General features: G+C 40.5%; 1 protein-coding gene across 4 annotated transcripts in view; it reads right to left on the bottom strand.

The window, feature by feature from the left end:
* The window catches only part of rad51d (RAD51 paralog D), a 42,179-nt gene extending 28,404 nt beyond the window's left edge, over positions 1-13,775 (bottom strand). For 2 of the 4 annotated variants that reach the window (XR_004631225.1, XM_034683207.1), the window contains exons 1-3: positions 13,336-13,769; positions 13,186-13,247; positions 3,153-3,271 (exon numbers count right to left, since the gene is read on the bottom strand). Coding sequence is in view for 3 of the 4 variants with exons in the window: in XM_034683207.1 (XP_034539098.1) it covers positions 3,153-3,271; positions 13,186-13,247; positions 13,336-13,417 (263 nt within the window). In the remaining variant the exon portion in view is untranslated. Of the gene's footprint in view, positions 1-3,152; positions 3,272-13,185; positions 13,248-13,335 lie in introns of all 4 variants that reach the window. The other 2 variants (XM_034683209.1, XM_034683208.1) reach the window with 2 other exon arrangements.
* Between the last annotated feature and the right edge of the window lie 9,190 nt (positions 13,776-22,965).

The raw sequence follows: 22,965 nt of genomic DNA on the forward strand, positions 1-22,965 counted from the left end.
CACTGAGCAGAGGAGCACCTTATAAAGCCTGACACAGAGCTGCTGTGTCAGACTGGACTCATTCTGGACATGAAAACCTCTCTGCATGAACCTCACACCAAACCGACTGTACAGTGAGACACAGTGCACATTCATCAGTTCACCTCCTCACCAGTAGAGTGCAGTCAAGATACACCACTCACACGCAGCTTTCACCCACCACAGCACTGATTCAGTTTCATATCACTAATCCAAAGAACTAACTAATTTATGAAACCCACTTAAAAAGAGCCAAGAAGAGACAAAAAACACCTGTGCTCATTCATTATGCCGGAGCAGTGGGTTTAACCGTGGAGAGGGTATCACCCTATAAATTTCAACACGCTGGCCCGTTTCACTGATCTGTCCAGAGCAGTCTGTGCCCCCGCTAAAGATTCTCTCTCAGAGTTTCAGATATTTAGCTTCTGCATTTTCTGCTACTGCTGCACACAGATAACTGGATCTTATTATGGCAGCACACGACTCTGTGCAAACACTTCACAAGCCCTTGTGTCTTTTTTTTTTTTTTTGCAGATCTATTGAAACACTACAGTAGTGTGATACAAGTCAGGCATCAGAGAGAATTTTGGATTTCTCTCAAGTCATCAAATGTTTTGGAGCACTTTGGAGTGCAGTATTTTTGCAGAGAAGTGGTCAGGCAGGAGGCCAGCATAAGGCTCCTGATATATCAGGAGCCACTTAAGCTAAATGGAACAACAAGCAAAGAAGAAGTCAGTTTTAGCTGCTAAAATGTCGCATACAGGCCATCTCTAAAACACTCTGCTGCTCTGCTGTATTTAGACCCACAGCTCTCATGCTGCAGATGCAGATATTCTGACCAAACAGGTCAATGCTAACTCAATTACAGCAAGACTGAAACATTTCAGTTTGATACAAGTGGATCAATGCAGAAGAATCTGGTTGCAAAACATCTTTGGTAATGTACAATATTATTGATTGTACATGCTGTGTGACGTGATAGTGATGGTTCACTTCTCAGCAAAGCGGGAGAGTAAAGAATGCAAACATGATGAAATGAACAGAAATGACTTCGATGCTCACACAACGCTAGTTTGAACACATTGTTTAAATCATGCACGAGAGAGCGGGGGGGGGGGGGGTACAGGAGAAAATCAAACTGCACTCATGATTAGCTTTACAAACCATGTTACAACATTTAGGATTCAATAAAGAGCAATAATGTAAATGAGGGGACACGTCGCCTTTTTGTTAACTCATTTTAAGGGAACATTTCTGGTTAGTTCAAACTACTGCACCCATCAAATCTGAGTGAGAATAATAGTGAGATCTGCATCTGTATTGATCAAAGTCTCTGTAGCATCACGCCAAAGCATTACTCCCTGTACAGTCTGTCTTATTTCCTGCACCATTAAGACAATTCAAATATTCCTTGTCAGCTATTTATCATTCATAATAAGTTTTTATAAACAAATACAGCGTCACAAAATAGAACTGCACAACTGTGAATTTTAGCAAAAGTTATTTGACCCTGTAAACCTCAGCTTCTTCTCCCCCAGACGATATTCAATCTAGGGATGGGCAATGATTTTCGAATATTCGTTCACTTTGTAAAAATCAAAGAGTTACTTTGAATATTTTCTCACTTTAAAAGTACAAATTTTCATCGTTTTCACCGGTGCCTGGTTGTAATCAAGCGGCAACATCAGGTCTAAAAATATGAGTCCAATGCGGAAGTGCTAAAAATTGCAGTTCATTGAGGATCCACTTGAGGCTGTCTCAGGAAGTACCGGAAACCACATACACACCCATTCAAAAAAGCCGATCTTTACAGCAGAAATGTTTACAGCCTGGTTCAAAAGATGAGTGTAGTCTGGATAACTCATTTCTCAATCGACACACACTGTAGGGGGGGATTTTTTTTTCTAACACAGCAATTTCAAAGATATTGAGATTACGAGTCTTCCAATGAGAGGCACAGCTGCCTTGATTGACAGGCGGGAACACTGTAGCTGTTGGCGAGGAGGCTCAAAGCCCGCCTCTTTACCTCACAATTGCTCGACGGAAGCAATATGGCTGCCACCGACGATTGGCCTCAAAATAGCGATTAAGAAACAGATGGGTGACGTCACGGATACTACATCCATTATTTATACAGTCTATGGTTGTAATACAGTATTCCTGCCACACAGTGGCTATAGAGCGTCTAAAGGCTGTTTGCTTACTGCATTAAGTAACAGAAGAAGAAGAATGCTAACTGCGTTTAATAGCAAAAGAACAAGAAAAGATTAGCAACAGTCGCTGCGATTTTCTACGTTTCTGAGTCTCACACTATGACACGTGTATTTCCAGAGACTGAGCATGACTGTGAAATGTAAACACACACGCCACGCTGCGTCAAAGAAACACCGACATAAAGATCATGACAGACTGCTGACAGTGCCCGCTACTAGCAGCACCTCGTCCTGCTGCTGGTTAACGAGACTGCCACACAAACAGGCTGTTAATTCATCTTAAGAAATATATTTTGAAAGAATTTTGTTCCTTTAGAGTTCTTTTAAGGGAATTTTATGTCTTTTAAAATATGTTTTATTTCTTTATCTTGACTTGTGTGTTTTTATGATCTGTCTGTTTTATTTTGCTGCCCATGTAAAGCACTTTGTAACCTGGTTTTGAAAGGTGCTCTACAAATAAAGTTATTATTATTATTATTAATTTCTGTGTGTGTGATTGCGTGCGTGTGCGTGCGTGCGAGCGTGCGTGCGAGCGTGCGTGCGTGCATGCATGTGTGCGTGCGTGCATGTGTGCGTGCGTGCGTGCGTGCGTGCATGTGGGGGTGATTATTCGAATAATCATTGACTGGATGCCAATGATTATTGAATAGTATTTTGGCTTGAAACTCCCATCCCTAATTCAATCAGACTTCTACACGGCAGCAACGATAGAGAAGTTTCTATAAAGTGAAACAAGCATCACCGCAAAAATCACCTTTGCCTCTAAAATAAATATGAGCAGCTGTCCTCAGGAATACATATTTGATTTTTTGGAGGTGAACCTTCCTCTCAGCTCTCGCGGCTCTGATCCCTCGGTTAAATCCCTCTGGTGCCTGCAAGACAAAGCAGTGTGCTCTGCTGTGTGGGCACAATTGTCTTTACCTGGGATTTCCGGTGGAGAGGATGGCTGTTGAGCTCAATAGTTCTTCATACAGATCAGCTCCTGACACGGGGAAGGCTGTGTGCTGGGCCAGCAGCACTCGACGGATGGCAAACAGAGCCTGAAATACAGAAATGACAGCATATGATGCACACACACAAACAGCTCGGATCTGAAACATGTGTGCTGGAGTACCACAGGCTATGCTGCCAGATTGGATCGTTTTCTGCACAATTGAGCCATCATGATTGTAATTCCAAAGGCACAAGGTAAAAATGTTGTCTTGTTTGGATGTGAGTGGGAGGATTCTTCAACATAATACCATCGTGTTCACACTGTCTGAGGTACCTAAGCCTTCCTATAGAGTCACTTGGTGGATATTTGAAACTGAAGGAGTGAGACATTCAAACGGAGCCAGCAGGTCATCCATCAAAGCAAATACACCAAAAACAAATATGCTAACCATTTAAAGTGTGAGTGTGAGGCTGAAACTTGGATTCTCCTGTTTTGATTAAACACGTGTTTGTTCAGCGCTGTGGTCCGGCTTAGTTCACTTTTAAAACTCGCCTTGGTCACGCCCCAAGCTACATTGTGGAAACGCTAACACAATATGATCCATCTCGCAGCCTTAGATCCTCAGGTGGAGCACTTTGGTCGTTCCAAAGTCGAGGCTCAAATCCAAAGGGGATGGAGCTTTCTCCATCAGAGCTCCTCGACTTTGGAACGACCTCCCTGAGGAGATAAGGCAAGAGTCAGTGACATCTTTAAAATCTCTTCTTAAAACCCATTTTTACAGACTTGCTTTTATGTGACTTCGTCCTTTTAACGCTTTTTATTTTTTTAATCGATTATTATTTTTATTTTTTATCCAACTAATGAATTGTTTTAATTCTATTTGATTATTTAATTTTATTTATTTATTTTTCATGTATTATTTTTATGTTCTAAATTTATCCTTTTCCATTTTACCCCAATCTCCGATGTGATGTCTTCTTCTTCAAACCTTTTTATTTTATTGACCTATAATGCTTTTATTTACTTTCTTTTTTATTTATTCATTTATTTATTTTTTAAAAACCTCTATAAACAATAATTTATTAGTCTACTGTCTCACCACTTTATTTTGTTTAATTTGCGTTTATTCTTTTTAATCTTTTGCGTTGTATTTTGTTTTCTGCATTGTTAGAATTTCTACATTCTTCTATCTGTTAAAGGTTTATTCTGCTTCTGAACTCTGCCATGTTTTTAAAGGTGCTATTCAAATACAGTTATTATTATTATTATTATTGTTATTGTTTATTTATTTTATGATTATCAGAATCAGAATCAGAATCAGAATCAGAATCAGCTTTATTCGCCAAGTATGCTTGAACACACAAGGAATTTGACTTTGGTAAACTGTGCTCTCTTTGTACAAGGCATAATAATAGGAATAAGAATAAGAACTACAATAAAAAATAAAATGAAAATATAATAACAATAACCTTAGCTATAAATACAAAGAAACAACAAATAGGCTTGACTAATATGTACAGGCTAAAATAATATGATAAAGTGCAGTGGTGAGTTGCAGAGGTAGTTTTACATTATAAAATAGAAGTTAAATAATACAAAAAATAGAAATATGGAATTCTGCTTGAGAATTGTTGCATTGTGTATCTACATGTATATTTACAGAGAGTATTTATCTGACAGGTATGACACTGTTATGGTTTAGTGTTCATCAGAGTGACAGCCTGGGGGAAGAAGCTGTTCTTATGGCGGGTTGTTTTGGCGCACAGTGATCTGTAGCGCCTGCCGGAGGGGAGGAGTTTGAAGAATTTGTGTCCAGGGTGCGAGGGGTCAGCGGTAATGCTCCCTGCCCGTTTCCTGGCCCGGGACCGGTACAAGTCCTGGATGGGGGGCAGGTCGACACTATTATTATTATGATTATTATGATTATTATCATGTGTTTATTTGCCTCAAAACAGAACTGAGTGATTCACTTATTCATTTATCTTTTTTTGATACAGCAAACCTTGACTGGTGCTCTCTGGTAAAAGAGACAATTCAGCTCAATGTTGTCCTTTCTTAAAACACTGTACGAATAATGTGATTTAAGACAAAACAAATGCAAAAACAAGCAAATGAGTCTCATATAATTCTGCATTTTCAAAGAAAACACTGTTTTCTTTATGGAAAAATCAAACTCCACAAAACCACTATCAATATCCATCTGCACTGCTTAGTTTTAAGTTAAAGCACATGGTTTAGTGCAATAAGAATGTTTTCACATTAGCCTTTTACAACTAGACAATAGAGAGCTTGAAATGATCACAAAGTGTCCACAGCATTTGTCTTCTCCTGTTTCTTCTCCAACCTTTACTCACATCTTCTTAGAACAATGTTTTTAGTAGCATTTCAGAACATGTTCACACGCCTACACTCCTGTGTAGTGGAAATCAATGCACACTGAATGTACATGTGTGTTTTCTTTGTTCTAAATGATCTTCGCTGTCACTTTACTGTTACACTGGTACATCGCTGCATGGCTCCACTAATGAAACAGAAGATTACCTTCCTCACAATAATGTCTATTTATCTCACTCGTCTTCCATCTGTGCTTCCTGAAGTCTCCAGACATGTGCCTGTTTTTCCATTGTTTAGATTTCCTCTACTATCTGAATGCATTCCTCACGGGTAAGGGATACACTATATGTCCCTTCAAAATAATAATAATAATAATAATAATAATAATAATAATAATAATAATAATAATAATAATGACTCAATAAGGATCTTTACAGACACATAACCAACCTCCCATCAGGACAACAAGAGTCACACTTCTACAACCAATGACGTACTCTTCCTCCACCTGAACCTTAACGACATGTTTTTACATAATTTACCTGAAAGCCTCATCACCTTAACAAGGCGTCTCCTTACTGGGACTACTTTGAACTGCATGAAACTTACACTCCTGAAATGAATAAAACACGTACAGGCTGCCTTTCTATTTATAAGGAGGAAAAAACATCAGAGCTCATAAAAAGCACCAGATCACACAGAGCTGAACAACAGTAATCATTACCTGGGATGGATTTTCTCTGACGACTCCATCAGTTTACAAACTCAGCAGGAGAGTTTGAACCATTAGTTCTCCACATGAAAGTACAAACTAAACACATTTTCCAGTTTGTAATTGTTGGAGTCAGAAATGTGCAGATTATAAACATTTAAGGTCACTCTCTTCTCCCCCACTCTGAACTGAATGTTAAATATGTCTGATGACTCATCCTGACTGCAGGGTTCAGTCATTAAAGCTGGGGTTGGTAGTCAGATTTAAAAATACTTTTTTTTTAAACTGGTTAAAATTATCTTAATGTCCCGATGGCAGTCAATACATAATATGTTCTTAAGAAAGACCCAAAAAAGCCACTATCTACAGCCGGAGTAAACCTGGGAAAACACCAACCAATCCCTGTCTGTAGGGTCCAATTTATGAAACCAATCAAATCCCGTCCTGCTGGTCTGCCGGCCTCCTGCACGTACACTTCCCCGTTGTGTACTCCCCGTCCCCTGCCTCTATTTACTGCCCCTCTCACTCGACCTCGGGCCTGTCCCCTCTGACCCGATGAGGTGCTTTGTTCAGGACTGTAGTCTGGATCAGAGTCTAAAAAGCTCCCACCACGGGGCTCTGACAAGCAGAAGAATTAATGACATTTAGTAAGTCCTACAGAAAATGTAGATGTATTGTAGCGTCTGTCCGGACGCTGTAGGGATGACAAATGAATGAAAAACTTCTCTTGTCTCTCCTCTCTCCCGCTCCCACACTCTCTCACACCTCTGCCCCCTTCCTGATGCCTTCACTACCCGTCAACACTGTAGGAATTAAGAACATCTACACTGAACACGTTTAACAAACAGTAGAGCTGTTACAGTATTATATGTGTTATAACTTTTCTCCTGATATCGTGTCACCAGTACAACTGGATAATGCTAGCATGATAGTTGTGAGTACTAACAGCAGCCATGTTTGTTTGTGTTTTTAACTTTCACTATGATAATGTTTTGGTGTTTTCTTTCAGCTGAGTGAGACATAAACTGCAATTCATCGAGCGTCCACTTGAGGCTGGCTCTGGAAGTACCAGAAACAACATATACACACCAATTCAAAAAGGACGATCTTTACAGCAGAAATAAACATGTTTACAGCCTGGTTCAACGTAGCTTATTTCTCTATCGGCACACACTGTACAGGGCTGAATTTTTTTTTCTAACAAGACAGTTCAAAAGATATTTAGATTATGAGTTTTGCCCAAATAAGGACATGACTGACTTGCCTGAAAGGTGGGAACACATAGCTGTTGGCTAGGAGGCTTAAACCCCACCTCTTTACCTCACACTAAGCTTGGTTGGGTTCAGCATTACTAATATAGCTCTTGTTGACGATTGGCTTCCAAACAGTGCTCAGTAACAGATGGGTGACTTCACAGATACTACGTCCATTATTTATACAGTCTATGAGTGTATCTTTATACCAGGTATTGGTCTAAATAATCCACATCAGATCCATTCTTCAAATACAGACCGTTAAAGGTGACATATCATGCAAAATCGGCTTTTTAATGGTTCTCTACCTGAAATATGTGTCCCTGGCATGTCTACAAACCCCCCGAGAATGAAAAAAATCCATTCTGCCCCTGTTCTGATTTCTCCACCTTTCTGTAAATGTGTGTGAAACGAGCCGTTTCAGACTTCCGTGTTTTTGTTACGTAACAACAATATCCGGTCTGTCGCGGAGTCAGAGCTCAGAGCTTGTTCAGCCCATAGACTGTATAAAATACAACTCAACTCCTCCGTTTTTCTTTACCTGCACACATGTGTGCTAACAAGGAGCTTAGGAGGGAGGCATGCTAGTTGTAGGCTGTCTTAATAAACACAAATGTCGGTTTTACTCCCCACGTCTGCAGATTTGAAGATCTAGTGGATGATTTTTATTTGTCATGGAAAAGTGCTAGCGCTAGTTAGCATAGCTACATAGCTACATGTTCGTAGCTGTGTACCAAGACACGTCGACATACTGACAAATAAAACAATAAGAAACACTAAATCTGTGACCAATGGTTCTGTGACAGGCGCCTCTCCGTCAGGATCAGATTCTGGATCAGATTCAGAGGGTTGAAGTAGCGCGATCTGTGAGCAGCCGTGTATATTCAGCAAACATGTAAACATTAGATCAACGTGCTGGAGAGCCCAGGCCACATCCACTTCCTGAGGGGGCGTGGTCAGAGAGAAAACAGAGTGTTCTGAGCAGGGCTGAAGAAGAGGGGTTTTCAGGCATGCCAAAATCTGATTTCAAAGTGTTTTTTTGAGCATAAACTTTAAAGACATGTTTTGGGGACCTCTTAGACCAATATATATTGATGAAAAAGAGCGTAATATGTCACCTTTAAATAACCTGCTGTGGCACAGGTGACAGAAAACTAGATTGCTGACCCTGCACGACCTCATGAGAGAACTTCTGTTTGAGATAAAAGAGCATGTGAGTGTGAGGAACTTTGAATTTCTTTGAGTGAAGTTTTTTCTTAAAGCCTATTTGATGTTTGTACGTACCACACCAAGTGGGACAACATCCCACTGGATCTTAAAGAGTGATGGCAGTCTACTGCATCAAAACACATTGTTTCCCAGCCCAGCTTGGATATGATGCTTTATATGAAAAATGGATCTAAGGATGAAATATATGCAATGTTTTTAAGTCCAGCCTCCAGGAGAAAGAGCATCTACAGCTGTTTAGCAGACATACACTGATAAGTCTCTTCTTCAGAGCAGAGAGAGATTCCTGACAGAGTTCATGTCAGAAAGAGGAGATTTATTTGGGGATGTAAGGCAAATCTGTTGGGTATCAATTAGTGGGAGTGTTGGCGCTCCAGTTTGGGATGAGAGCTCGTCAGAAGGGTGTGTTTTTAAATAAAATTCTTGCCTTGTGCAGTTTTAATTGAACTACTGCAGCAGGCTGTCTGTCTGTCAGATAAGCCCGTCAGTGCAGATGACCTAACGCCGACCTCCTGGCTGCTGTAATGTGTGCGCACAACAGAAGTTTGAATCAACAGCAGGAGACTGATGGACCAGAGGGAGCCTGGTTATCAGCTCAGGGGATGCCTGCAGGCGGAACACACTGGACAGGAAGTCTAGATCAGGCTGAACCTGCTGCAGGCAGCGATGGACAGAGGGATAATGTAATGATCTCATGGGTGGAAAAATGTCCATTTATTCCATGTTCACTTCTATAGCTGTTTAACTCAAACAGCCTTTATTCAAAGTGAAGGAGAAAAAAGAGGATCAGACAATAATTACACAACATATAAAGATTAAACGCAGAGAAAAGAGGAGTCAGATAATAAACAGTATTTTTCACAGTTTTCTAAACTTTCCTCATAGGTTTAGAGATTTGTTAACTGCTGGAGGTTACTAAATAGTTTCCTATATGTCCATAGAGGATGTATCTCTAACAGTAAAGACTTCAGAGCCCCGTCTGCCCACGCCATAATTCACTGCTACACACATTCATCTGGAAGGCTCTTCTGAGTCTCTTTTGTGATTATTTGCACTTTAATATCTGTAGGAAAACATTATTTATGATTTCCAGAAGGCTATCCACCCATAGGGTCAGAACTGGGTTAGTCCAAGTGTCTTTTATGCTGCCTGCTCTCTCTGCATGGTTCTGCACTGCCAAATGATTTACCACTGAAAAGCTAGCCTCTTCCTCCACTGAGTTCACTCTGTTTTCAAAGGATGCAAGAAGAAGTTTTTATAGCTTTGCTTCCCTGATGACGAGACACATTTTAAGCATTGAGTCCCTACAATGTGTGAGAAAACTGTATCGAAAACCACTTATGAAACATAAGATCCTTTTTCCATTTTTTTCTGTGAGTTTTCTGTTGTAAGAACAACAAAGACAAACAAAATGGGTAAGCAAATAGCGCAATATATAAAAGAACAGAGACAATGTGATCTTTAAGCTTGAATTGCACTAATTTTTCATTGCTTGTTAACCACATGATCTGGCTTCTGGTGCAGCGACATGCATATCAATCTTTGGACATCTTCTTTCATGAACAATGACATGTATCACCTCTCTCACACACACTGGGATCCTGTCTCTCTCCTCTGTCTGCCTGTCACTTACTTTAACTCTTCCTGTCCCATTAAAGTTACTAACCATAGACCTTTCAGGAGTCCCTGAGCTCCCTTGTCTCGTAGGTTCCTCTGGATCTCTGACGGCCGGCTGCTGTGGACGTGCCAGACTCCAGCTGCTACAACTACTACAGTCATGGCCAAAAGTTTTGAGAATGACACAACTATTAATTTTCACAAAGTCTGCTGTTTCAGTTTTTTATAATGGCAATTTGCATATACTCCAGAATGTTATGAGGAGTGATCAGCTCAACTGCAATTAATTGCAAAGTCCCTCTTTGCCTTGAAAATGAACTTTATCACCAAAAACACATTTCCACTGCATTTCAGCCCTGCCACAAAAGGACCAGCTAACATCATTTCAATGACACACAGGTGTCACACACATTAACACAGGTGTGGGTGTTGATGAGGACAAGGCTGGTGATCAATCTGTCATAATTGAGTGACTGGACACTTTAAAAGGAAGATGGTGCATGACACCATTGTTCCTCATCTGTTAGCCATGGTTACCTGCAAGGAAACACGTGCAGCCATCATTGCATTGCACAAAAAGGGCCTAACAGGGAAGTTTATAGCAGCGAGTAAGATTGCACCTCAGTCAACCGTCTATCGAATTATCAAGAACTTCAAGGAGAGAGGTTCAATTGTTGCCAAACAGGCTCCAGGGCGCCCAAGAAAGTCCAGCAAGCGCCAGGACCGTCTCCTGAAGGTGTTACAGCTGCGGGATCAGGCCACCACCAGTGCAGTGCTTGCTCAGGAATGGCAGCAGGCAGGTGTGAGTGCATCTGCACGCACAGTGAGGCTAAGACTTTTGGAGGTAGGCCTGGTGTCAAGGAGGGCAGCAAAGAAGCCACTTCTCTCCAGTAAAAACATCAGGGACAGACTGATATTCTGCAGAAGGTACAGGGACTGGACTGCTGAGGACTGGGGTAAAGTCATTTTCTCTGATGAATCCCCTTTCCGATTGTTTGGGGCATCTGGAGGAAGGCTTGTTCGGAGAAGACGAGGTGAGCGCTACAATCAGTCCTGTCTCTTGCCAACAGTGAAGCATCCTGAGACCATTCATGTGTGGGGTTGCTTTTCGGTCAAGGGAGTGGGCTCTCTCACAATCTTGCCTAAAAACACAGCCATGAATAAAGAATGGTACCAGAACGTCCTCCGGGAGCAACTTCTCCCAACCATCCAAGGGCAGTTTGGTGATGAAGAATGCCTTTTCCAGCATGATGGAGCACCTTGCCATAAAGCAAAAGTCATAACAAAATGGCTCGGGGAACAAAACATTAAGATTTTGGGCCCTTGGCCAGGAAACTCCCCAGATCTTAATCCCATTGAGAACTTGTGGTCAATCCTCAAGAGGCGGGTGGACAATCAAAAACCCACAAATTCTGACAAACTCCAAGCATTGATTATGCAAGAATGGACTGCCATCAGTCAGGATTTGGTCCAGAAGTTGATTGACAGCATGCCAGGGAGAATTGCAGAGGTCTTGAAAAAGAAGGGTCAACACTGCAAATATTGACTTATTGCATGAATTCTGTGTAATTCTCAATAAAAGCTTTTGATACTTATGAAATGCTTCTAATTGTATTTCATTATACCATAGAACATCTGACAAAAACACCTAAAAACCCTGAAGCAGCAGACTTTGTGAAAATGTAATATTTGTGTCATTCTCAAAACTTTTGGCCATGACTGTACTGGAAGTCTCACCACTACCATCTCTCTCTTCACCTCCCTCTATCCCTCTTTCCAACCCGGTCTCAGCAGATGTGTGTCTAACATGAGTCTGGTCCTGCTGGAGGTTTCTGCCTGTTAAAGGAAGTTTGTCCTTGCCACTGTAACTTGTTAAATGCTGCAAAGTGCTCTGCTCATGGTGGATTAAGATGAGATCAGACTGAGTCATGTCCCTAAGAGGGGACTGGATCAAATCCTGTCTTGATGTTGGGTCTTAGTTAATAATAGAACATAGAGTACAGTCTAGACCAGGGGTACCCAAACTTTTCAGTCCGTGACTCTGCAAAAATATAGGTGCCAAAGACTTGTCCCTCAAAGTGATTTAATGTGGCTTCATTTAGCTGGTCTGCAGAAAATGTGTCTACCTATATGAGCATGTGTCTGTGTTTCCTGTGCTGTTATGAATAAACCTACTGCTACTGATGCTTTTGATCATTAATTGTTCACTAACCCTAAACTTAGGAGTCATCTGGCAACAAAGAAAGACAGAAAACTCATTACATGTTCAATTTTCAAGGTTTTATTTCAAGTTTAGCTACTATTTTTGTCAAAAAATTCTATAATGAGTAAAAAGTACTATTTTAAGATCATAAAAAAAACAAAAAACACCTGTAAGACATCTTGCGACCCCCCAGGGGGTCCCGACCCACACTTTGGGAACCCCTGGTCTAGACCTGTATAAATAAAGATTGATTGATTGATGTATTTAATTGAATCCCACCTAATACAGACCATTTTGCAATGAGTGATTCATGCTAAATGTGGACAGGAGTGTATTTAAGATCAGAATAGTACATGAAATCCTACTTTACACTGTTTATGTCAAGTTTAGCAAGCCGGTGTGTTTGGTTATCATGTTGTTTAACCTTAAAATTAAACAAAACTAAAAAAAAGGGTTTTTTACGTATACAAAGAAATATGTCATTATGTTCCTATGAGGATGTATCAGTTTAAAGAGCATCAATGGAACCTGAATCTGTGGGTATTATGAGGGGTCGTTGTGACTGAACAGTCTATCTGGCCAGGTCTACACTCAGTGTTTTACATGCCATGCAGATTTCAGTGTCCTGCTCCTCACTTAATAAGCCACATATTGGATTTATGTGATATAAATACCTTGTACGACACGGAGCATCTCTGAGCCAGTTCCTCAATGTCGGATGAGACTAGATCCTCCACTGTTACAACAGAAAACCATGTTAGATAGTGAGTCCCAGTCTTTTTTATTTAATAAAGCACCCTGAATAGTTGCACTCACACACTCACCTGTCTTAATATCAGCAGCACGCAGGTCCTTCACCAAACCCTCATCCAGCCCAGGACACATCCCTTCTCTCAGGACCACCATCGTCTTACATGTTTAAGTACTCGTACAGACACAAGACCGATGTAGAGATGCAAAATCGGCTTCAATTGTATGCTATAAAGTGAAGAAACTCTGATCAGCGGTAAAGAAGCAGCTGAGATAGCTACAGATGTTTTTAGCTTTGATGCTAAGTTACACAGCTAACTTTTCTGCCAGTTCTGGTCGGTGATGACAGCGGGATTAGTTTTCCTGAGTGGTCTTCAAAGATGTCTACAATAAATCCGGACATTACTTACAAGCCACAAACTTCATATTTTAATCAAACATTTTCGACTTGCTTCCCCAAATTTACGCAGCACACGCTGATTTGTTTTTCTGCCTCCCGCTTTCCGTAGTAAAGTTGCCCCGCAAAGTATTCTGGGTAATGTAGTAAACTTTTTTCAAAGTTTTTAGTTCGTCATTTTTTTATGAAGTTATTTATTTTTAAATAAACGACACACATAAATGCCATGAACATATTTGAGCCTTTTGCACTTTTTTTTAATTTTATTTCGAACATTTCCAAAAATGAATACAAGTAAACAAAAAGACCCCCCCAAAAAAAGCAAACGTTACAAACAATGCATCAAAACAAAGCTGTTTCCTCACTAACATGAATTCTGCAACATGTCAGAAAAGGAGTGGGAAGAAACAACACATATTAAATTTTCTTTATTTTTTTTATTTAACCTTTATTTAACCAGATAAAACACCCATTGAGATTCCGTTGTCGTTTTCTTAAGATAGAGCGGAAAGCTTCCAATGAAACAAATGCTGATAGTTTCAGTTCAGATTGGAGGGCATTCCAAGCAGAGGGAGCAGAGAAACTGAATACTTTTTTTCCCGTTTCAGTTCAAACACGAGGAGTAGAAAGATGCAAAATGTCATTTGATCGTAGGGCATACCGGCTTCCAGTTCCAGTTCCAGTTCCAGAGAAAAGTGCATAAATAAGTAGGAGCCAAGCCAAGAAGAGCCTTATAAACCAGAGTCATCTAGTGTGTATATCTCCTTACATTTAAGGAAGGCATGCCAGCTTTAGCGTACAGTTCGCAGTGGTGGGTGAGACGGCTACAACCAGTGATAAACCTCACAAACCTAAACCCAAACCTAAATCCCACCCCTTCTCCGCAATTAATTAGTAATTAATGATCAAGTAAGCTTCCATTTTATATACAAACATATTCAATATTCATATATTTTTAAATTAAATTGAATTAATAATGTAATTATTAATGAAGGTCCATAAAATGCTATTAGGTGATTGAAAATGCGAAAAAGGGAAACTGAGTTATACAAACAAATCTGAGGCCAGTCAGTCAGCACTAAAAGAGTTATATCTAACTTGTATTTGGATTTCTTGGTGGCCTAGTATGTGGTATATTTGTGGATTTATTATCGACAATGAATATTGTTATTATGCCAATAAGAAAACAGTACACAGCAAATCAATTTTATATTCAACATAATACTGCAGATACATTAACGAATATGTAAAGGTAGGTGTAGGTAAAAAGAAAAGAAGAAAACATGTCCTTCAATCCAATATAAGAAAAGTAAAAATGTATTAAAGTCAACTACGCAAACATAAACCATGCTAGCACAATGACAACTATTTCAAGATGGGTGTGCCTCTTTTTTCTCTATTTTTGGTATCTTTCAGTGATAAGACTGATCTTTGTTTTATATCAAAAACTGTGATATGGTTGTAGCATTCATTAACGGTCCCTCAGTGTGTTGTTGACTTATTCATTAAGTCGTCAGCAAGAAAAGGACTTTCAGGGGTCACCTTGTCCCCTCTCTATAAAAATCAGGGCTTTTTGGAGTGCAGAAGTGAGTGGTTGTAGTACTTTGAAAGCAGAGTGCACTTAGATCGACGTCTGACTGGACAATACAGTGATTGTAAACCATTTTACACACTGATCCTGTAGCTCCTGATGTCATTTCTCAGTTTGTCACTTTTCAGCACTCTGGTTCAACCTCAGACAGTATTCTTTCAGTAATTTCAGACTCTGTTGTGTGTGCTTCTTTGATTGGCTTTATTGTGAATTGGGGTTGTCATTTTTCCAGTTACACCTTCCTTTCTCAGTGTTTATTTTTCTAACTAAAGTGTCCTTGAACAAGACACTGAACCCTGATAGCCATCTAGTTTTCATTTTTGTAGGTAATCCTCTTTTACTGTTCTGCAGTCACTCCTAATTTTTTAATAATCTTTTCGTCACCGTTGGTTTAATTACTTTTTTCTGTTCAAGCTTGAGACTTTTATAGAAGACTGCTTTAAAAATAACATGGATTCATTTGATCTGATACAGTGAGGGAGAAAGGGATAGAAGAAAAAAAAAAAACATCCTCTGCAGGGATCAACAAAGATCCGGTAAAAACCATTAACATGCTAATATATTCTACCCAAATGAATTGTATTAGACAGGTGGATAAAGAGCTGATTCTGTGTTAATTGCGTGACTATGTCTGCATGTAATGAAGTTCTTCTTTTTAATTTTGAAGTTTTGAATAAAATCTTGCCACTCTGTATTCAACATTACTAAAGGCTTATTCTGAGTTACTTTTGTTTCTAGAATAGTCCTGTCAATCAATCAGTAAATCTTTTTTATATGTTGCCAATTCACAACAAAAGTTATCTCAAGACGCCTCACAAGAAGAGCCAGACTCTTTATATAACCTATAAGACACAACATCAAGAGAAGATCCAATACCATCTTGTTTTAAGACATAGTCTCATCTTAATCCACCATGAGCAGAGCACTTTGCAGCATTTAACAAGTTACAGTGGCAAGGACAAACTTCCTTTAACAGGCAGAAACCTCCAGCAGGACCAGACTCATGTTAGACACACATCTGCTGAGACCGTGTTGGGGTTGAAGAGGAGTTCTCCGCAAAAAGAGCACCAGAGAGGGTGTTTTATAACGTAACCAGGCTTCCTCTTTACCATCTAAAATTACTGGATGCTCTATCTTCGAGTGAAGCTTCAGTTTGGAACTGAAGGCGGTAGCACTTGATGTAATCATGTGCTCCTTTTGAAGTGAAATGTTTGTGACAGTTTTACTTTTCCTTCTTTTCAGTCATCATGATGATTTTAAATTCACTTAAAGAGCCAAGTAGAAGAAGCACAACAGTGTGGTTAAGTGGTTAGCGCCAATGTCCCTGTAACATAAAAACAAACACCTGGAATAAAGGAATGTCCCAGCAGCAGGATGGTGTGGAGTTAAAGCTGTCACCTTGCAGCCTGGAAGTTTTTGGTTTGAGTCTGGTGGCTGATTATGTGGTGGACTATGGTTATGTTAAGACTGGTTTATCCTCTGCATCAACACTATGCAGCAATGGTAGACGCAGACATGAGCACTACATACCTGTGCATGGATGTGTCTGTGACGCGCAGCAGTACTCCCCCTAAACGCTTGAGGGCAGTGCGGTCTCTCTGATAGTCGGGTTGTCTGTTTCGCCCCGCTACATTCTCTGTTTACTCTTTCACAGCGATTCAAAGTGTGCTATGTTAATCTACAGCTGATACATGTTGCTGTTTATCATACAGACTTAATTACAGGGAAGAATGGAAACGCTGAAGAAGATGAAATACACAACCGATGTGCAGGGATCCCGGAAGTGCAGTAAATGCGGGAAATACAATGCAGCCGAGCTGAGCAATCACAGGGCTTGCGGTCCGCGACGATTCAACGCGTAGTTACATTTTGAAGGAGGTGCGCGTCAACTACGTGCGTAGACCTCTGCATAGGTACAGGAGCCACCCAGACCTACGGCGTAGGCTATGCCATCGATTCAACGCAGAGATTTAAATCAGGCTTTATGGTCAGGAAAAGCAGAGATGAGTGCTTTGTTCAGGACAGACATTAGTTTACTACTACTTTAGTTTCTTTTGGAAACAGCTGTTATGGTAAAGTAAAGGCGTGTTTGAAATGCTTCACTATAACACCACAGAACATTAACAGTCTCCTTTTCTGAACAAACTTTACTCTGCTGGTTGAAGTGGTAATGAAATAATCATACAGGTAGTGATCTTCAAGGCAGGCTGGGATGAGTCATCCCTTTCATCTTGTTGTCAAACTGGCTGGATATGAACATTTCTGCAGACCAGAAGGGGCCAGTCAGACGCATTCACTTGGCTGTTAACAGAGTGAAAGGTTGTCATGTTAACTGGTGTCTATTTTGGGAAAAAAATCCTGTCAGGATGAAAGTTAAAACCATACAAGGAGAGTTCATTTATTTAGCACATTTTGGCAACAAGGCAATTCAAAGTGCTTCATACAAGACATTAAAAGAAGCATTACACAGTTCAACAAAACATTTAAACTTCTTTATAAAAGAGAAGGACAAGCAAACATAGTCAGTTATTTATTTTAGGTGAGGTCAATAAGACAGAAGAGAAAATCCTTCAGATTCAAAGACCTTATGTTATAAAAGACCGGGCTCAACAATCGAGTTCACAGACCCTCTGACTTCAGGTTGATAACATAATGAGAAAATTGAAGAGCCAGCATCACCTCTGCTCTACCTTCTACACCCCCAGTGAGCGGAGATAAATAATTCATGCTCCAGTTTGAAAAGACTTCAAATGGCTCCAATATTTGATGTGGAAACAGTAAAAAAAAAAAAGACGAACTCAGAATCGCCAGAGCTCCAACCAGAGAAAACGATGGCACAGCCCAATTTTTTACCAAACAGGACCATTCTCAGCAAAGTCAGCTTTATTGACACAGTTTGTTTTTCACAAACACTCAACACAGCCAACCAAGTCTTCACATTTCAACCCAATTTTACACCTTCAGGGTGAGACCAGATTGGTGTCTGAGACACTGTCAATGACTACAAGCTGAAAAACTCCAAATGTGGGAATCTTTGACGAGACTGTGTTGTGCTTCCAGAAGAAAATCAGACACTTCACTTTCTCAAGACTTGAGAAGCTGTTCTTGGAAAGCCAGTTGTTAAATAACAATGATTTATTTTGGCTTCTTCAAAAATGGACAGTTTTTCCTTGTCTTTATGAAACAAGTGCTGATTGGACTTTGACATTGAGAATAATTTGAGCCCAGTCTTGCAGATTATCCCAAATTTCTCTAAGTCACTTAAACTACTCAGATATTCTGCTGTAGTTTATGTGGTTAAAGCTGGATTCATATTTAGTGCTCAGGAAACTGGCATTAAAAATTCCGCATTTTAGAAGTGCATCAGGAAGATCTGTAATTCATTCACAGAGTCCTTCAGAGAAGCTTTAATGAATAGAAATCTTTACATTATTCGGTGCCAACAGCATTCTAACTAGACTTAATGCTATTTAATCATGCAAGCCAACGACAAATGTAAAGAGATATGCTTTGGGAGCGTGAACTGTGTAGGCGTCTCCACTAATTTAGTACTTTTACACTTTGAAGCAGCAGCTGGAGAACAGAAGAGCTGGGTGACGCAGAACATGAATTAGAAATCTGGAGCTGTGATTAAAGAAGATTGAGGAGACACAAAAGTCTTAAATGCACAAGTTTCTATTAAAACTGGTATGAGGAGGATTAAGATGGACAATACCTTTGCACACAGAATCTTTCCATTCTGCCTACTACTCATGAAGATATTAGCCACTGTATCTTAAAATGGGGCTTTCTTGACTTTATAAAAGATGCTAGACAATTCTAAAGGATATCTAACTCTGTGGCTGTTTTCAACCCCATGGCTTTTTTGTTTTGTTCTGATTCAGATTAAAAAAACAAGCATTTTTCCTCAGGTCTTTTTGGGTTCACACGACAACATTGCAAATCGGGCCAAAGCACACCGTCGCTGGGCTGTCCTTACATCATTACATCACAGCCTCTCTTACTGCATAGACTAATGCCATGTATACTGGTCCCACCCAGTGTTGCCAACTCCTCAGTGAGGAAAGTAGCTATTGGCTGTCCTAAAAGTCGCTAGAAGTCGCTAAATGACGTCATCGCCTAATTTGCATTGTAATAGACGCTGCAGGAGAGACGTGTAACGTCGAGGGAGAGGCAGAAAGAGGTTAAAAAACACCCTACATATGTTAATATGAGCCTAAAATAATCAAAGAAAACATTGAATTTTCCAACCATATCATTTTCAAAATATTTATTGTATACAATCTACATTAACTATCTAAATGGATCGGCCAGCGGTGGCTTCGTACATGCGTGACTCATTTGCAGTCTGGACGCGGAGGGGTTAACATCTCTGCTCTGACTGCAGCTATGAGGGACGGCTGCACGACTAGGACTGAGCCTTCTGTGAATGCTTTGGGACAATAGACTGTAAATAAAAATGGACAGCGTTGCTCCGCCTCTTCCCGTTGTACAGTTCTGAAGCCAAAAAATCCCGCTCCTGGGCGCCGCCATTGTGCAGCCAGAGCCTGTGAAGCCACTGTACTAAGCTCTGCCCTACAGCGTAGCGTCATAAGACCATGTGTGTCCTTTGAAGTTTCACTCTACAGCGGCTGTGAATCAAAGGAAACCCGGAAGTAAAACCCCGTTTTTTAAACTCTAATAACTAACGAAAAACAAACTTTTCAGGAAAAAGAGGCCTTGAACACAAAACAGTCAAATACTAACTACATATCACCACAGCATACGGATGTGAGAAACATTCGTATGAAGTGTATTTATTGTTTAAAGTTTGACTACAGACATATTTTTTGACCTATACTGCAGCCAGCCACCAGGGGGCAGACACTGCTGAAAGCCTCACCACCAGGGTCGCATCCGGCTCGCTTGTTTGGGACGGGGGAGGGGGGCACTGCAGCACCTGCTGCTCCTTTAGAACGATACATACTTTCATTTCAGAGTCTCCAAAATTCTCAAATAACACCAGAGAAAGTAGCTAGATTTGTCGCTAGTCGCTTTTTTGAAAAAGAGTCGCTGGAAGTGTCTGAAAAGTTGCTAAAAATAGCGACAAAGTCGGTAAATTGGCAACACTGGTCCCAGCTTACATAGTGGGAACCAGGTGTTTTGATGTAATGAGTGACCCTGTAATCTGGCGACTTTCAGCCTGTTGTTGTTGTTGTTGTTGTTGATGCGCAGACAGAGTCCTCATTCCTCATGAATACAGCTTTTCTTTCTAGTATACTGTCAAAATCATCAGTTATGTCTTTGAAGGGGACATATCAAGCTTTTTTCATCAATATATATTGGTCTAAGATGTCCCCAAAACATGTCTTTAAAGTTTATGCTCAAAAAAACACTTTGAAATCAGATTTTGGCATGCCTGAAAAGTCCTCTTCTTCATTCCTCATCAGAACACTCTGTTTTCCCTCTGACCACGCCCCCTCCGGAAGTGGATGTGCCTCGGCTCTCCAGCACGTTGATCTAATGTTTACATGTTGGCTGAATATACACGGCTGCTCAGAGATCGCGTTACTTCAACCCTCTGAATCTGATCCTGACGGAGAGGCGCCTGTAGCAGGACCTTTCTGACCGATTGGTCATAGATTTAGTGTTTCTTGTTGTTTTATTTATCAGTATGTAGACGTGTGTCTTGGTACACAGCTACGAACATGTAGCTATGTGGCTATGCTAACTAGCGCTAGCACTTATCCATGATAAATAAAAATCATCCACTAGATCTTCAAATCTGCAGACGTGGGGAGTAAAACCGACCTCTGCCAGAAAGGCAGCAGGACCTTTTATGAAGGATTGGTCACAGATTCTGTTTCTTGTTGTTTTATTTGTCAGTATGTCGATGTGTGTCTTGGTACACAGCTACAGCTACAGCTATGAACATATAGCTATGTGGCTATGCTAATTAGCGCTAGCACTTATCCATGACAAATAAAAATCATCCACTATATCTTCAAATCTGCAGACGTGGGGAGTAAAACCGACCTTTGTGTTTATTAAGACAGCCTACAACTAGCATGCCTCCCTCCTAAGCTCCTTTAGCACACATTTGTGCAGGTAATGAAAAACGGGGGAGGGATTCAGTATTATTTTATACAGTCCATGGGCTGAACAAGCTCCGAGCTCTGACTCCGTGACAGACCGGATATTGTTGTGACGTAACAAAGACACGGAAGTCTGAAACGGCTCGTTTCACACACATTTACAGAAAGGTGGAGAAATCAAAACAGGGGCAGAATGGATTTTTTTCATTCTCGGGGGGTTTGTAGACATGCCAGGGAAACATATTTCAGGTAGAGAACCATTAAAAAGTCAATTTTGCATGATATGTCACCTTTAATAAACAACTGAGGCCATTTGCAAGAAGTGCATTCAGCTGAAAGTCATCAGTTCACAGAGTCACCATTTACACTATAACAGGCTTCACGACAACAACTTACGTGAGCCAGTTAACCTACAACAAAATGACTCATAGGTTGTCTTGGATCAGTAAGGAGGATGACTGCCTCATCCAATGAGCACGGATTGTATCTCAAATGTCGGATTCCACTCACAAAAATACAGAAGTATACAAACAAAAATCTCAGAACTACACCAGCTGTTGATCTCAGATTTTATGAAGTCATGTGATGTTGCTGCCTAATGGGCCGTTCACACCAAACTTGAATAAAATCATTTGCGCGGATTAATTTCTATGTAAAGACGCAAATAGACGTGAGTAGTGGTCTGGTAGCGCGAATGGCTCATATTGAGCTCAACCTTGTTTGGTAACAACCGACTAGAGAAGTGTGGGAACCCCCTCCTGCCTCTGGTGAAAATTTGTGTCTTTGGCACTCATGTACATGTGTTTTAGACGTGCAAATGAGCGAGTCATTCGTGCGAATAGAGCAAGTAGACACAAAACATTCTCGTGTTTGTATTCACGCCTGGTGTGAACGCGACACAACACAAGCTCATCTGCTACTGGAGACGGTGAGTAGCTACCGTTGGTCTGTCCACATTAGTATGCACAGTTTTATTTGATATTGCCTTGCTGCTTTATTACTGCACCTGTTAAAAGTAATGTACTAAAACTAGAGTGAGGGGTAAGCAGCTGTTTGTTCGGTTTCTGTGTTGATTGCGTTCTCACTCATATGAACTGCTCACCACCTCATTAAGGCGATCTCAGCTCCCTCATTTTGTTCTGCTTCTCAGTGTGATATCTGTGATCACATATGTCCAAATGATCCAAGCCAAGGGAACAACATCACCAAATTATCCAGGTATAAAAACACCCCAAAACATACAACTGTGCTCACTGACAGCAAGCAAAGTCATGTTAAGTCCTCGGGTCTAATAAGTGTGCATCCGAGACAGTTTTAGTTTGCTTTAGTGCAGGTTGACTTTGAATGTTTGTTACTAGACACTTGACTCCCTATGAGATGAAGTCAGACACCTTGAAGACAGAAATGATAGTTTGACACCAGGAACTTTGATTAAAGAAACCTGCTTCAGAGAGCATATGAAGAGAAATACATCTGTGAAAGGTTAAACAGGAGGCTGTGACCATCAGTGTTAATTAGCTGTCTTAAACCAGCAGAATACTGAGTAATAACCAGTCTAATGCAAAGCAGAGGCACATGTTGATGTGTTTCGTAGCAGCTTTGTGTAATTTGAATGTCATTTCACATACACAGTGGTGAGTCA

The sequence above is a fragment of the Notolabrus celidotus genome, chromosome 5, assembly GCF_009762535.1.
Source record: "Notolabrus celidotus isolate fNotCel1 chromosome 5, fNotCel1.pri, whole genome shotgun sequence".
Lineage (NCBI taxonomy): Eukaryota > Metazoa > Chordata > Actinopteri > Labriformes > Labridae > Notolabrus > Notolabrus celidotus.